This window comes from Penicillium waksmanii, assembly GCF_028829765.1.
Source record: "Penicillium waksmanii strain IBT 27052 chromosome Unknown utg000005l:1.0-5232799.0:1.0-5237142.0, whole genome shotgun sequence".
Lineage (NCBI taxonomy): Eukaryota > Fungi > Ascomycota > Eurotiomycetes > Eurotiales > Aspergillaceae > Penicillium > Penicillium waksmanii.
Genome location: NW_026643252.1, coordinates 1331458 through 1347501, shown reverse-complemented (window position 1 = coordinate 1347501; position 16044 = coordinate 1331458). Strand labels below are relative to the sequence as shown.

The 16044-nt window shown below is 52.2% G+C and overlaps 4 protein-coding genes across 4 annotated transcripts; 1 reads left to right on the top strand and 3 right to left on the bottom strand.

Annotated features, from left to right (window-relative positions):
- Positions 1 to 774: 774 nt before the first annotated feature.
- On the top strand, positions 775 to 3231 carry N7481_005413 (J domain-containing protein; the record flags this gene model as incomplete). The annotated part of the gene is made up of 6 exons (XM_057264632.1): positions 775 to 804; positions 880 to 964; positions 1040 to 1266; positions 1352 to 2006; positions 2070 to 3008; positions 3077 to 3231. The coding sequence occupies 6 exons, from the start codon at positions 775 to 777 to the stop codon at positions 3229 to 3231; spliced, it is 2091 nt and encodes a 696-aa protein (XP_057122352.1).
- Positions 3232 to 4633: 1402 nt separating this feature from the next.
- N7481_005412 (Zn(II)2Cys6 transcription factor domain-containing protein) lies at positions 4634 to 5852 on the bottom strand (the record flags this gene model as incomplete). Its single annotated transcript, XM_057264631.1, has 3 exons — positions 4634 to 5426; positions 5507 to 5604; positions 5664 to 5852. The coding sequence occupies 3 exons, from the start codon at positions 5850 to 5852 to the stop codon at positions 4634 to 4636; spliced, it is 1080 nt and encodes a 359-aa protein (XP_057122351.1).
- A 2203-nt stretch (positions 5853 to 8055) lies between these two features.
- Positions 8056 to 9825, bottom strand: N7481_005411 (D-arabinono-1,4-lactone oxidase; the record flags this gene model as incomplete). Its single annotated transcript, XM_057264630.1, has 1 exon — positions 8056 to 9825. The coding sequence occupies one exon, from the start codon at positions 9823 to 9825 to the stop codon at positions 8056 to 8058; it is 1770 nt and encodes a 589-aa protein (XP_057122350.1).
- Positions 9826 to 10679: 854 nt separating this feature from the next.
- On the bottom strand, positions 10680 to 15861 carry N7481_005410 (putative gelsolin repeat protein; the record flags this gene model as incomplete). The annotated part of the gene is made up of 4 exons (XM_057264629.1): positions 10680 to 10932; positions 10993 to 13691; positions 13863 to 15538; positions 15588 to 15861. 4 exons carry the CDS (start codon positions 15859 to 15861, stop codon positions 10680 to 10682), a joined length of 4902 nt encoding a protein of 1633 aa, XP_057122349.1.
- Positions 15862 to 16044: the final 183 nt, after the last annotated feature.

The window sequence follows — 16044 nt, the reverse complement described above, 5'->3', positions numbered from 1 at the left end:
GTTGAGTCTAGCGAGGTAGCGTGACACATATCTAAGCACGCCGATCTGTTCTATTTGTCACCTGCACCGGTTGGTTCCAGGCCGCCGCATAAAGTGGATATCGCCGGAAAATATATGATTCTGAGGGGAGAATACCTGGTCTTTGCTGTAAACCTCAGTAGCCTGTATATACCGTTAGCTCTCAGACACGTGAACAATTTTTATCAACATTCAAATATTTCAATACTAGTAGTAGTTTGGTAGTAGTAGCAATAGTACTCATAGTTGTTCCACTGTAGATTTAGTTTCAGGTTACTCTCATAGCAATATATCGGTCTGCGATAGCTGTTTCTTCGGGCCGGGGCACAAACATAAGGATACTTGTCCATGGATTTAGAATCGTCAGAGTTGCCCATCTCTAGCAGGATCAATAATTCGAGTCCACTAACGTCGTACTAGTAGTAAGAACTACACATATCCGATATTCAGGGTCAACTCTGCAGGGGCTCCACTGCCCACCGCCCACCACCCCGCTCACCGCCCCCACAAACTGCCGTCCCTGGTTCACGTGAACCCAAGAGGACACGGTCGTCACCAGATCAGGAAGCTTTGTGGATGCTCCCTTTCATCACTCTTTTGGTTTCTTCCGCTATGCACTCGCTCCCCATGGTTTAAGCTCTCCTTTCTTTGCACATCAATTCACGTCGGCACTTGTTCGATTGCTCTCGAACCCTGCACTTTACGATCTTTAAAATCCCGCGGCGGCACCCGCTGTCGCCCTAATCTTGCCGCAAGATGTCATCAGACTACACCTATGATGAACAGGTCAGGCAATCAACCTCTGCTGTGATGTCGTGATCCTTGAAAACGTACTGACTGTGGATTTTTGCGATTCTGCAGGGACAATTCTTCCCCTTCTTCATCCTGACCTTGAGTGGCCTGGTCACCCTCCCTTTAACCTATAACCTCCTCCGCCCCAGCAAAGGTACGTCGATGGAACATTTCGTCTCGGTATATTCCAGAAATATGCTCCGTTGCTAAAATTGCATTCTCCATATAGACCTTGAAAACACCGCACCCCGCATTAAATCAGACTTCAAACCACAACATGCCGACCTCGTCGAGGCACAAAAGCGCAAGCGTCTGCGGAAAGAGCGCCGAATTAAGCGCATCATTACTGTTATTGTCGGATATATCGTGATGGCGTGGATGGCTTATTTGATCCTGGTTACGGCCAGGACAACCACGAAGTTGTACGATCCGTATGATATTTTGGGTGTTTCGCGGGTATGTTTTGAGGCCCCCCCCGGCGCATCCACTGAGGACAGATTCCATAGAAAATCTTCATTGCTAACAAAACCTCGTGATATAGAGCGCGGACGAGAAAGCCATCTCCCGCCACTATAAGCGCCTCTCCCTGATATACCACCCTGACAAGATCCGCCCCGACCCCGCCAAAAATGAGACTATCGAAATGCTCAACGAGCGCTTCGTCGAACTCACCAAGGCCTACAAGGCCCTGACCGATGAGGAAATTCGCAACAACTACCTTCAATTTGGCCACCCCGACGGCAAGCAGAGCTTTAGCATTGGCATTGCTCTTCCTAAACTCATTGTGATGGAGGGTAACGGCAAGTATGTGCTCTTGGTCTACGGAGCTCTACTGGGAGTTCTGCTGCCATATATTGTTGGAAAGTGGTGGTACGGCTCTCAGCGCTACACCAAGGAGCGTGTTCTCGTCGCTAGTGCTGGAAACATCTTCCGCGAGTTCAAGGATGACATCACGGACGGTGGCATTGTCGGTGCCCTGTCTTCTGGTGAAGAGTTCAAGGATATGCTGAGGGGTGCTCAGGCCGAGACTGGCCTGGCCAAGTTGGAGACAAAGGTTTTGGCTGAAAACTCTTCGCTTTCGGCTCAGGACCGTGAGACAATCAAGAAATTGGACGACTCGGCTCGCCGAAAGGCGCTTGCTTTGTTGTGGGCCTATCTCGAAAGAATCGACCTGGGCGATGCCTCGCTTGACTCGGGTAAGTTTCTAGCAACATGTCTAACCTGTTGAATCGTAATGCTAATGAGTGGTGGACATACAGAAAAATACGAAGCAGCTCCCATTGCTCTCTCTTTGGGTGAGGCATTCACTGCTATCTCGTTGGCATTCGGCAATCTTCGACCTATCCTTGGTGGTTTCCAGACCTCTCAGAACCTGATTCAGGCGGTGCCCCCCAGCGCCTCCCCGCTCTTGCAACTTCCCAACTTCACTGACGCTGTGGTCAAGGCCGTGGAGGGAGAACACTCCAAGAACCATTTGAATGTTCAAAGCTTCATGAAGATCCCCGAAGTCGAACGACGCAAACTCACTGTCGGTACCGGTCTCCTGTCCGAGAAGCAATATATCGATGCCATCTCGGTTGCACAACAATTACCCGCTCTGGAAGTTTCCAAGGCATTTTTCAAGGTCATGGGAGAGAAGGTTATCACGCCCAGCAGTCTGGTACAACTGGTCGTGAAGGCACGGTTCGTTCCTCCGGGATGCACAGATGTGCCTCCCGTAAATGAGCTGGATCTTGAGGACGTTGACCCAGACGAGGATGATCTGGATGCGCTGATGGGCCGCAAGCCGGCCAAGAACCGCGCTACTAAACTCGTGGACGGCAAGAAGGTTGAGAACAAGGTTGAGACCATCCAACCGCCTCTGGCCCACGCCCCCTACTTTGCCCGTGATCACTCCCCCCGCTGGCACATCTTCCTCGCCGATGCCAAGCAAGGCAAGATGGCCGTTCCTCCCTTCACTTTCACCACCTTCGACAAGCCCATCCTTGATGAGGCCGGCAAGCCCACCTTCAACATGCAAACTCTCAAGATGCAATTCCAAGCCCCACCACAGGTCGGTGACTTCAACTTTGTCATGAACATGGTCTGTGACAGCTATATGGGTCTCGATACCAAGCTGGAAGTGACTCTGCACATCGACGATCCCGCCAAGGCGGCAGCCTTGGAAGAGGACGACGACATCAGCGAACCGGATGAGGGTAAGTTCTGACCCGCTGCAGGCGACGTTCTTCAAGACCGAACTTAAACACTAATATTCTCCTCCTAGACTCGATTGCCGGCCAGATGCACGCGCTCAAGACCGGCCAAGCCCCGAAGAAGAAGACCAAGAAGGCTTCCGACGACTCCAGCGACGAGAGTGACACTGATGGTGACGCAGGCGATACCAGCGACACCAACACGGAAACGGAGGATGAGGATTGATCGCATTTGACTTGCATTGATTGCTGGATTGCACCGGGGACTTGTGCGACCTTGAACTGAATTGATTCCCCAGGTTACCGGTTCTCGCCTGCGTTCTTCAATACTTTTTCTTTTCTTTTTCAACGTCATATTTATTTTTGTATCTCTTCATTTTCCATTTCCGCTTCATCGGGTATCTTTTGGGGGTGTTTTTGTTCCTATGGTTGCTTCCTTCCATTTCTTTTCCTTTTTTCCATTTCGTCCATGGGATTCCTCCCATTCTGTATGTTCATCTATCGCATCCGTCAAGTGGCGGAAATAGACATGGGAATACACAAAACAAAAACAAACCTCTACCATCTTGTACTGCGCGATCAAACATAACCATTGACCTCCTTGTAGCTCGGGCCCTGGGTTCTGAGTTATACGCCAGGCTCGTGTGGCGCATAGAATCTCTGCGCAGAGTGTGCAACTTCGTCGCCTTCACCTTGCCTTTCAAGGGTGTGTATTGCCTGTACCTTTTTATGGGATGGATCGGTTGGCATCGGGGTAAATTCCGGCTATTCTAGCCATGATTGATTGTAAGTTTGCACGAGCCTCCCTAGTCTGTACCGGCTTTGGATTTTAAGTACCCTGCGACAGACCAGAATTTAAACCGTCTTGTCTGAGCCCGGAATCAATCTCGGGTGAAGAGAAAGTATAGAAAAAGTATAGGGTCCAAGGTTCTGATCATTAGACCTGAAATGGCTTTTCTCTGAATACATGATTTTGTGAGGTCTAAATGACAAAGCGAAAAGTGAATCATTTTCTTTCGCCGATACATTATTATCCTAAACGCCGTTTCCGTATAAGTAAGACACGCATTTATAAACTCAACTTGAAGTCTTCCTGATATATACCAGGAGAGGCATAGACAAAGAGTTCCTAAATTAATGGGACTGGGATGTGTCTTGGATCTCAAGCTAGAGTTGGGATGAGAATTGGGGAAATGAAAAGAGAAAAAAGGAAAAAGCTGCTTGGGTGGGTATGAAAGCCGGAAGGGGGTAGAGGATAGATGTAGTTGGGGGTTGGAGATTTGCGAATAAGAAAGCATAAGCCATGGCTCAATCGCCAGATGTAACTCAACTTCTGTCTGGTAGATAACTCCTTGTAAATTCGCGACATATAGGGCTCCAAACTCCGACGTAAGAAGAGATGGGGAGATAGAATAAACCAAGAAGATCACGACGTTTCCCTCTCGCACCACAATTTCAATTGCAACTCGCAGGGGGGAAGAAAGAAAAATCTTGGAGAATATAGGAAACCAAGAAGGTAATAAGAGAGATCCCCCAGAGTATTGCAGTATCAATAAGAAGTGAAAGAGGTTCGAATGCTGCCCAGCAGCCTGGTCCAAAGATGATGCAGCGAACGAAAGGGGTTGGTCTCAGTATTCTTCGAGTTTACCTGACGGAAATGCCCAGCCTGGAGTGAAACCAGAATAGAAGTTGGGATTTTGAGCCTGGTATTGGAAATCACTCAGCATATCACTGGGCAGATTCCCCATCTGGTGGGGATGTGTCTCAGGCATGACCCCGGAATGTAGTCTAACCGCAGGCTTGACGTCGGGTTGGCTATCTACCGAATTGCAAGTTCCATCAAGAAAGTATCCAAACGAGGGGTCGTGAGAATGGGGATTTGGAGCGGATGATGAGCCTGCGACATGAACGTGAGGTGGAATATCGCTAGAACCAAGATCCGTTCCGGTAATCGAGGATCTTTGCATAGCTATCATATCCTGATATCCACTTTCAGAATAGTTATAATTTGTTGAAGTGACGGTCTGAAGATCCCATTGCGGTTGCCATCTGATATTGCTTCTTCCCGTGATGGGAGTCGGGATTGAGCTGCAGACGGACGGGCGTGATAGCGCTGTTGGTGAGGGATCCGGGGGAGTAGCCGGCTCTGGTGATGGCTCTGCAGTGGCGCTGCACTCCGTTGATGTGGATAGCAGTCGTAGATATCTCAAATCTTCTGTGTCCTCGTCTATTTCGTCCGCATCCTCCTCGGCCTGCTTGATCAACCCTAGCCGGTCAAGAATGGCATGTGTGAGAGGGTAGCCATCCGGTGCTTCTGCAAGAGGCTCGCCTGGAAAACTCTCGTTATTGATGCAGGACTTATATAGTTTCTGTAACGCCTTGACAACCAAGGAATGGTGTGATTCAAGCATTTCGACGAATCTACGTTTATCAATGGTCCTTGTTAGTTTGCGATGTTCCAAAATACATGCATGGGCCGATATAGAAAAATATGAGCTTACCCTCGAGAGTAGACCTTTGTCTGGGTCGCCTTCCTCTCACGGAAAAGGCATGGATGGTTATACACTGAACAGCGATTGCAGGGCTGTTTTCCATCGCACTAAGACGAAGGGTTCAGAAATTGTTAATTCAACGAGAGAAAAGTCGAATCAAACACACTTTGGTTTTCTTCACACGGCATCGATCGCACGCCTTGAGGACATGCTTCCGCTTGACCCGGAAGACGCGCTGATCCCGTTTATCCTCGCTCGCTCGTGAACGATGTTCCAACTCCGAAAAAGAGGCAACCGCAAAGTCGTCGATAGTGTGAGGGAATCCCTTGGGACGAAGCTTTGGTTGCCACGACATAGTTACGCGCGTGCAAGTACCAGAGGCACCAAGCAGAAGCAACGAGGTGAGGGTACGGGAAGTGACAGAGAGACCTGGAGAGGAAGAAAGAAGAAGAAAAAGATTGTCAAGAGCAAAAGCAAAATATCAGATAGTGCCGGGTGTAGAAAGGTTGAGAAGCTCGTTCTGACCTGCAGGAGAATGGAGCAGGCGGGGTGGGTGATATGGAACCCCGAGGGCTTCAGCCGCCAGTATATTGGAGTATGTATAATTGATATCATGATTATTCAGGGCGTAGTGCAAGAAATGCCGGGGTCAAATTTCCTCTCCCCCCTCCCTCTCCTCACCCGCCTCGTCTAGTTTCTCCTACCGCTCTGTCTAGGGCCCTGCAGCATAAGATGATCATGCCCCCACGACTGGGGGGAAAGTATAGATACCGGAGTGTGACGTGGAGCGGTCTGTCAGAAAGACAACCGGGGTGCGGCCGTTCGATGTCTCACGACGTCCTGTGGCTGTGGGAGGTACGACGCAGGGATTCCCGCGCGTCAACGAGTGGAACCGAGATTCGGAGCAATCCTTTCCAGCTTTCTCATCCGAGAGCGGAATACGGATATAGAGAAAGAGAGGCAAAGAGAGGACACGCACGTACCCACCGCACTAAAAGATGAGCACGGTCCGAGCCGCCTGGTGGATCGAGAGAAGAATCCCGGTCGTTTGGAAGGATTTGGTGGGCAATCGCGATGGCGTAATGTCCTTGTCACACCGTGAGGGCTAGGATAAACACGTGCGATCAAAGCGGCTAAAGAGAAGTCACTTATGGGGAAATCAATCTTGTTGGTCGCGAGTCAGGCTGCGAGTCACTGGTCGATGCGCTGACTGCGCCGAGGTCCATGCGGTGCCATCACCAGTAGTACCCATTGCCCATGGCTAGTGACAGTGGCAGTGACAATGATGGTGGAGTCAATATCACCTGATAATGGATATCCTTGCAGTCAATGCACCGAAACGTGGTACGGCGTGATATGTTCTTGGCCATGGGTGATCCCGGGGGGGTGTCAGAGTGACGGGGGGTTGTCATTCGGTCTGCAGGAGTGGGAAAGGTAATTGCCCTAGGGAGATAGATTGCAGGTATTGAAAGTACCTCCATATGTATTATTGAGCACTGCGAGAAAGCAGAGAGAGGGGTATACCCATTCCCATTCTCTTAACCATTTCTCGGGATGTCTCATGGTATAGAGATGATATGGATATCCATGATTCCCAGCTGAGGTGAGCAACCTCCAGAGCTTTCAGTCTCGCACCAACGGAAACACAGACGCAACAAGGCAGCAGAGCACAGTGCCAGTGCGCTAGACCAGATTCGAGCACAGGATCACTCAAGACGCAGCCCTAATCAGAACAGTTGATATGGATCTCAGGATCTTCCTCCTCGACAGAAAGGAGGAGCCCTAGGAGAGAGCTTCAAGTTGAGGAATGTATGGGCCGTGTATTTCCTGTGTGACAGAATCTATAGTACTTTGCTTTGTCTATTCCTTGGTAGAAGGCAGTTTTGTTGATTCCAACCCCCGCAAACATCGGGTAGTCAGAAGCCGGGTGGGTGGCGAGCTTCATGGAATTCCTGGAGAGATTCCGGTGGGGGTTGCCCAGAAACGATAACCCCCTGGTTGATCAAATCCAGAGGAAACAGGACTATTGATTGCGTGCAGCCTTGCGCCCTGTGAAGAAGTATACATACATACTGTACATACATACTCCATAGAAGCTGAAGGAAAGACAAACATAATAGGCATAGGCTGCAGTCTATAGCTAGTGTCCCGCAGGTCCAAATGAATTGGCAGCTTGGCAGATTGGCAAGGCGAGTGGACCACGAGGCCAGAGAACCGTATGTGCATGGCAGTGATTCTATCTAACGACCAGATCTCAATGACTCGAATTCCAATAGATCAATCTGCCCCCTCCCCCCCCACATTTTTCCCCTTCCCCTCCCCTTTTTGATGCCCAACCTGTCAGATTACCCCGAGTCAACGGTAGAAACCCTAAACTGCAGATTAGCAAGGTGATTCACCCTGCATCCGAGCCAATTTCACATCCAATAGGACTGTGTTCGTGATCAGCAGGACAATGCCATTTCCTTTCCAGGTCCGTCGACTCGTTCACCCGACCACTCCACCGCGAATGGCTGTTTGCCCCGTAGAGGCCCCCGATTATTTCCCTTTGCTTCCATTCACGCGGATTTGCGATCAGGGAGCACAATACTAGCTTCGCCCTTGGCAAGCAAATCAAAACTTTCTTCGCTGGTGGCCGTCATTGGACTTGATGCAGTTACCTCGGGGGTCGGCTTGTCTTCCTCGTTTGTGCCGTCTTCAGACTGACGCTCCCACCGGCGTTCGCCAACCCACTCGACGCCGTCACCGGCGCCGCTGATGCGCAGGCTGTGACGTTCACTCTCTCGCTCCATTAGAGGCAGAAGATCGCCTCGGTCAGGCGTCTCCGTCGCGTCGACTAGGGGCAAGTTGCGCTGATGCCATTCGCCGAGGAACATGCCCTCAGGATCAACCTCTCGCCGCACAGTCAGCCATTCGTCCATGTCTTCGCCGTAGCGGTCATGAAGCTCGCTGGAACCAAGGACGCTGAAGTTTTTCGCCCAGTGAGGTCGGGCGTCCATATCCCGCATAAGCCACTCGAAGGCTTCATAATATCGTTGTCGGCAGGGCGGGTCTCGGAGGTACGGCCGGTAGAGCGTTGCATTCAGGTAGAGCGTGGGTCCGTTGTGGCAGGTCGGGTCGAGGAAAGGACGTGGGTTCAGGTTATGCGTTGAATCTGACACTCGCACCTCAACGGGGCAATGCACCCACAGGCCTTTGGATGAGAACGGAATGCGAGCCGTCTTCATGTCACCATTCAGCCACGCCGACAGACGGGTAATGGCCTCGGGGCCGTCCTCAAGAGGCAGAGCCCACTCATTAACAAATTGCGAGTATAGACAGTTCATAAGCAGACCAGCGCGAGCAGGCTCGACTGCCTCGGTAACAGTTGACCCTGCTCGAAAGCCGTACTGCATCCCGAAGACAAGCCATTCCACCCACGGAAGAATGCGTGGGACATAAGATGATAGCGCGAGCAAGTTGTGATAGACATGATATCCAAACCAGTCGCCGTAAAAATTCTTTGGGGGTTCGCGCAATGGTTCGTCGGTCTTATCGGCATGCCAAACGATCGCGCCTTTCTCATATGGCAGCCACCAGACACGTACAAATTCGTGCGATGTCCACAAACCAACGGACCATTCGCTGAGAACCTGAGATAAAGAATAGCGTTCCTGCCGCCAGGCAATGTTGAATGACGGTCTGGCCTTGAAAGTCACCTCCACCACGATACCGAGAGCTCCTAGGGATACCAGTGCGGCGCGGAAAAGGGACGGGTTGTTGGTCGGGCTGCAGCGCACGAGCTGTCCATTTGCCAGGACCAGGCTGAGTGATTCGATGCACTCCGAGAGCAGACCGTGCCGTAGCGAGCTGCCATGGGTTCCCGTCGCGATGACACCAGCTATTGACTGACTATCGATGCTCCCCAGATTTGCCAGTGTCAATCCATATTCCTTCTCCAGTCGATCTCCGAGCTCGCTCAATCGAATACCTGCCTCGACGGTGACAGAGTGGGTTTCCACGTCGACGTGTAGAATGCGGTTGAAATCATCGAGGTTGACGAGCCAGGAGGAGGTGCATGTTAAATCGGAGGGAGAATGGCCACTACCGACGGTCACGAGGCGACGGCGGAGTCGGCGCGCAACAGTGACCAGTTGTTGAATTTCCGGAATCGATCGAGGGCGAATGTAGAGTTCCGGTCGGGAGAAAAAGGTTTTGGCCCAGGTGTGATGCAGATGGTCTGAGGTCGCGCGGAAATAGAGGTTGGAGTCGAACTTCTCCAGCTCCCTCCCCAGCTCACGAGCAATAGGGAGATGCTCTATTGACACAGGGACAGGATCTCGCGGCATTCTGTAAGGTTATCACATCCTCTGAGATAGGTGAGATAGGGTTAGGAGAAATCGGGAAGTAGTGGGGGGTGGACAGGGAGAGAGACGGGCACGCTAAAAAAAAAAAGTCGCGAGATTGGATGGCGACATCTAACGGAATGGATTCGGCCCACCACTTTACTTCTCCCCCACTTCCACTTTCCAAGGTTCTTTTCTTGTTATCTCATCCTTTGATCTTCTGCCTATACAGTACGGAGATATGGCTCAATTGTGTGACGGTGTTCGCTTAATAATTATATTTGGAGCCTGGCTCTGCAAGGTTCCAATTGACGTCTAAGCGGTCAAGCGATGGGCCGAGGCCCGCTGATCGGAGGTAGGCAGCCCCGGGGGCCGGCATCTCCGATGTCCCGTGGACTGATGATGATGATGACAATGATAAGGGATATATGCGCAAATAAATCAATGTTAGTTGCTACAGAAAGTGTATTCGTTCTGACAGGTCTCAAATTGCTCAGCAAACTAAGCTCTGGAGCCCCTTGTGACTTTTATACTAGCCCTGGAGTCAAAGGAGAAAATACTAGTAGCAGTGAAGTGATTGGATATTTCTGTACACAGATGGTGACAGTGCACATAGTCGAGACGAAAATAAATCAGGTTCTAGATGTACATCCCAGACGCTCCCGCCAATGCTCCTCTAGAGCACAGTCCACCAAAGAAAAGACTCCTTCCACGAATGCCCTCTTTACCGACCGAAATATGCACAAAGTGGGAAAAAATAGAGAAGATGAACACAGAAAAGAAGAAGAAATAAACATAAATCAACAGAAGATGCGGGAAGCTGAAGAGTCCCCCCCCACAACCGGCATCAAACACACCTACGCTCTATCTGGAGATCGAAGAGCCTCGATCGCCACGTCCAAAGGGAACACACAGGGAGCATGAAGAGAATGCTGATTCCATTTGCGGAAGGCACTTTGACAACGATCTGGCGCACCGCCCAGTGAAATAAAGCTCTTCGGAATGAATGGTCGATCCTGAAGGGATGCGGCTAGGATGCCGTACTCGTGCGCGAAAACAACTGCAGAGGCGAAGTCGGCCGACTTCTGAGACGCATGGTCACCCACGATCCTATAAGGGGTATATTAGTGTTTGGATCCACTTGATTTCTTTCGCATGGAGGCAACTTACACATAGATCTCAAAGAAAGTATCAAGAACGAAGACATCTCGCTCAATAATATCCTTGTAGCAGAAAGGTTCGATCTCTCGCACTGTATCGTTTGGCCGAACAACAGGTGAGCTCGAACCTGGACGGCGCATCCAAAAACGAGGCGGTTGGCCCATTTCATGGTCCACCTTGAGAAGACGAGTGCGGAAGTGATCGTATTTAGGCTTAAGTTGCCAGTACTCTGATGTCATCAGCGGGTTCGGCTCGTTGGAGCCTGCGAAATCATCGAAGAAGCTCTCCGGCTCCTGGCCTTCATCGACCTCCTCGAATTCGCCTGTCAGGCCAAGGTCCATGCTGATCAGACGTGCAGCACCGGTTTCTTCGGGACTGCTTCCCTTGCCCTTCCACAGATATAACTTGCCAAAGGGGGCTGAAATGACGAATGGGAAGCCGGAGCAGAGATTGCGCAGCGAATAGTCGACCTCGTCGAATGCCATTTGGCCCAGATGCTTCCGGCCACAGAGCATATACAGAGCTGACGAGTTGGATCGAGAACTAGACCCACGGCGGGTGATGATGATCCCTCCGAGGGCTTGTATGAATCGCATGGGCTCTCTGCCCTGACGAATGACCTCGAGTTTGCAGCCATTTTCGCGGGCGATTTTGCGAGCAAAAAGTTGCGCATCATCCTGTGCACCTTCCGGAACATCGTCTCCACACCAGAGATATACTTCCGAGTTCTTGTTGTTCTGCGCTTCGAACAGATGTACACATAAATACATGCTTCCCTCGTACAGCACATACTCCTGGTTGACTGGCAGTTCTTGCCGCTTTCCATCGCCGGTGAGTTCCCAGATTTGACGCTTCATGGTTCTGACCACTGAAGAGTCGGCCTTTTCCATCAACATAAGCTGTGGATCGATATCCATTCGGTCTCGGGGGTTAGGAAATGTCTTAAAGAATTGCTTAATGATCTCGCGGGCATCCGCCGCTTGCGCAACCAAGGACGGCGCGGACATCTTTCGTGATAATCGATGCGGATCAGAAGGCTTGTCGAGAGATATGTCGGACCGCTTGCGAGGGACTGGAAGAGAATACTGCTCACTAGATCTGGGCGAAGAATCTGCAACCGTTACCCCGGGTATGTTCTTGTGAGTTGGTGTTGGCGGCTGCGGCTTTTCCATTCGGTTCTCACCATAGCTCGTCCTAAGAGGTGATGGGGAGGTCGAAGCATAGCGCGCTTGTTGGGCCCACTGTGGCCTTGGTGCGGGTGTTGATGGCGATGGGGAAGGTGAGGGTGATGTGATATGCTTTGGCGGGACGGGGGGCCGACCGAGTGGGCTTACAGCTCCAGGCGATTCCATATTTCGAGTGAGGGTTGCGTTCTCTTTTTCACTAGGGGTAAAGATGTCGGGCCCTCCCGTGGAAACGGGAGACGGGGGAGTGTTCTTCAGCCTCTGTTGCAGTCCGCTGTTGAGAGCATTCTGGAAGCTGGAAGCTACGGCTGGTAGGGGCTTGTCGAGGGGGCTGTCTGTTCGGGCGTTTTCAGTATTGAGAACGAAGGTGTTTTCTGACAGGCTCTTCGACGTGGCTTCTGAGACTACAGGCTCAGGAGCGGTCTCTGGGCTTGTGACTTCGGGAGACGAAATTGCACCAACCTCCTTAGTGTCCTGAGTGAATAATTCAGGCAGAGCAGCGGTCCCCTTGGGTAGCCGTCTTTTAGGACCTCTAGCGCGACTTTTCGTCATATGGGCGAGAGGCGTGGACGGTGAAGTTGACGTTTCACTTGAATTTGAGACAGATACCGACTCCTTCTTCGGCTCCTCAGTCACGACTGGAGAGCCCCGGGATAGGAGAGCAGCTAGGGCTGGGTTGATACGGCCTGCGAGTTTCCCTTTAGGAGCTGAACTGGGAGACGAACTGACTGTCGGTGTAGCCTCTGTGTTTTTCAGAGAAGGCAGGCCACGAGCCGGGCTAGTTGCCTCTGCAGAGGGCACATCATCCGCCTCCACAACAGACCTAGACTCTTCCGTCGTAGAATCTTGAGCTACTGGTGTTGAAATAGCATGCGGCTCCCTATCAATTGTCATGGACTCGCGTTTGGTTGGCGAAGGGATTTGTACCGCGTCGACCTCTCCTGCAGTAGAAGATGGAGATACAGGCGGCAGGGAAACCGGAGAGGTCGCTGAAGAACCAGTCCGCTCACGAGACGCGGCAAAGCTCTTTTCAGGACTGGTTGGTCTGATGCTATTGGTCCTGTTCATCAGATGGCGCTTTGCAATGGCCTCTGGCACATCGGCAGCAGGTTTCTCAGGCTCATCATCTTTTCCCACGGTATTCCGTCTGATCGATCCCCCTCCAGCCTTCATCGCTTCCTTTTGCTTCACAAGACTGTCTTTGAACTCATCAACCCGTTCGGTTCTTTTGGGTCCACCGGTCACGTTAAGAGCAGCCTTGCCCCGCATAATGTTGCCCTTGAGTTCATCCGGAGCAACATAGTTGCGAGTTTCGGTCTTCTTAAGCTTGCCAAATACGTTCTTGAACTCTGGCTCCTTCTGTGACCCAGTGTCTTTGGCGACTTCTCGTTTTCGTAAGTTTGCTCGGAAATCAACAGCTGGTGATTGCGGCGGCTTGGCAAGTCGAGGTGACATTGGATCTCGCGAAGGAAGTGAAAAGTTGGGCTTGGGATTCAAAGTGAGGGGCGCTGCCTTGCGAGTTGGCTGGGGTTCGAGTGTAGGTTCTGGAGCTGGGGCTGGTTCAGCTGCTGGTTCGGGCGCTAGTTCAGGTACAGCTTCGGGGGCAGTTTCAAGAGCAGGCTCAGGTACAAAGCTAGGTTCAGGTTCAGGTTGCGATTTGGGCTCGGGCTCAGGCTGACTTTCAGGCTCAGGTACAGCCGTGGGCTCGATCACCGGTTCTTCCTTCTCGGGCTCGGGTGTGAGCTCAAAAGATGCCATTTTCTCTTCGGCCACTGGCTCTGGTTTGGTTGGTGATAGTTTCTCCTCTGCGTCAACAGTGGGTGATTTGGGAATTGCCTCCTTCGACCTGGGTGCAGTGGGACTACCAAGAGCTGATGGGGCTCCTGAAATGCTGGGCTTTTTGAAATGACCTCCCGGGGGAGGCGTCCGCATCAAGCCAATAGGGGTCACTTCCTTGAAACGACTCAGATCGACGCTACCCCTTGATTGTCTTTCTCTCTGCCATGCCGGCTGCGATGGCTGTCGCTGGTGCTTGGGGGATTCGGGGGGTCGGTTCAGGGCACTTTCCAACCATGAGGCCTTCTGGGGACTCCATCGTTTGGGATCCATTGTCCTCGAGGTGAAAGGGCTTGAGGGGCCCTCGGTATTTTGGCTATCGATGGTCATAGAGCTTGTGGACCGGGCATGGCCGTAGAGAGCTGGTCGACTCGGGCTAGCATCTAGGCGGCCACTGTCGGTAGGTCCCGGGTTTGAGGGGGTTGTAGGCCTCTCAGTAGACTCCTTTGGGCGCACCACTGTCGCCTCGCTGTGACTCGACCCAGGACGTTGGCTAAGCACGGGCGATGATTCACGACTCACTCGTGAGTTGGTTGTTGGGGTCATATCACTGATACTAGCTGTCAAACTTGGAGCCGCGACACTATTGCGATTTGAGACAATAGAATTACTTCGGCTCAGCCCCTGTGGAAGTTGTGTACTCCATCGCTTCGATACACTGTCCGATCTCCTCATCATTGCACTCTGAACGAAACCGCCAAGACCCTTTGTTGGCGAGGTTGATCGAGATCGCTCTGGTGACATTCGCCGCTGGGCGGGGGATGCAGGCACTGGCTCTTCGGTTGATGCCTCGGTTTGGGTGGGGTCAAGTTTTGGTGCCTCTGATAGTGTAACTGGAGAACCCAATCCAGTCGCTGGTGATACTGAAGAGACACTCGAAAATCGGTTATGAAAGCTGCTCTCGCCAATTGTGGAAGCGGTTCTTGGGGGCGAGGGAGTTGCGTCCTCGGCTCGTCCGGCTCGGTCTGGTTCAATTGTGGAATCCCGACTCAGACCTAGCAGTTGATGGCCCTCGCCTGGGTCGGCCACCCCTTCTGAATCATGTTCGGTTTTTCGGAGGGCCGGTGAGTCTGCGGTTCGATCTGGAGTCTGTCGAAACCATGAGGGATCCTTCGAGGGCAGGGATTGGGCAAACTGGGCACGAGACAACCGGTCTTGATCGGATGCTGTAGAGGTGTTTCTCAAATGACTGGATCGAGTAGGAGATGTCGAGCCGGGGGATCTGTTCCCAAGGTCCCGCGACGACGGGCGTTGTTGCCATGACAAGGTCCCCGTTCGGCTGCGCGACAGGGTGGGCATGGTCCGGGTCGGAGACTCAGGTCCTACCTCTTGAACCGACCCGCGTCGCGAGCTGGTCTCGGAGGCATCTCGCTCGTGGCCCACTCTAGCCGTGTCCGCTGTGGCGGTGTCGGGGTCCTGGGTCTGCACCGTCGGCTCCAGGTGCTCGGGGGGCTCGATCGAGGGTTGACCGAGGGAAGAGGCGCTCAGTCTCGAGGGATTCAAAGTAGGAGACCCGGCGATGGATCGTGCTCGCTCTAGCATCACCAAGACATTAGTATCATGGGCGTCATGTGTGGGGTCCACCAGTCCATTGCGGCGCGGGGCCAGCTGCGGTCAGCGCAAAACGAGCGAGCGCGCCGTCGATGTCGACAAGGTCTGCATCTGCAAGTGAAAACTGCAAGAAGACGGGGAAGATCGTACCAGCACGGCGGGCTTGTCGTTCCTTGCGCCCCTGGAGGATCTCCTCCTCTAGCTTCTTAGTCCGCTCTTCATCTTCGGTGTCGCGCTTTTCACCAAGTTCGCGGATGCGCGAGAGGAAGTCATTGACATCCTCAGAACCGTCGGGGTTTGTCGTCATGATTCCGTATCGGTCAACTTCCCAAGTGCTAAAGGGAAGGGGAGACCTGGAGAGAGAGACGAGGGGTGGTTGACGGGGGGAAGAAACAGGTGCAAGGGCTGAGGGCTGAGGTGTGTTCTCCGCCCTGCTTAAATTAAATGGGGATGGTCAAGATCCATCGCAAGCCATTGGCTCCGATGATCA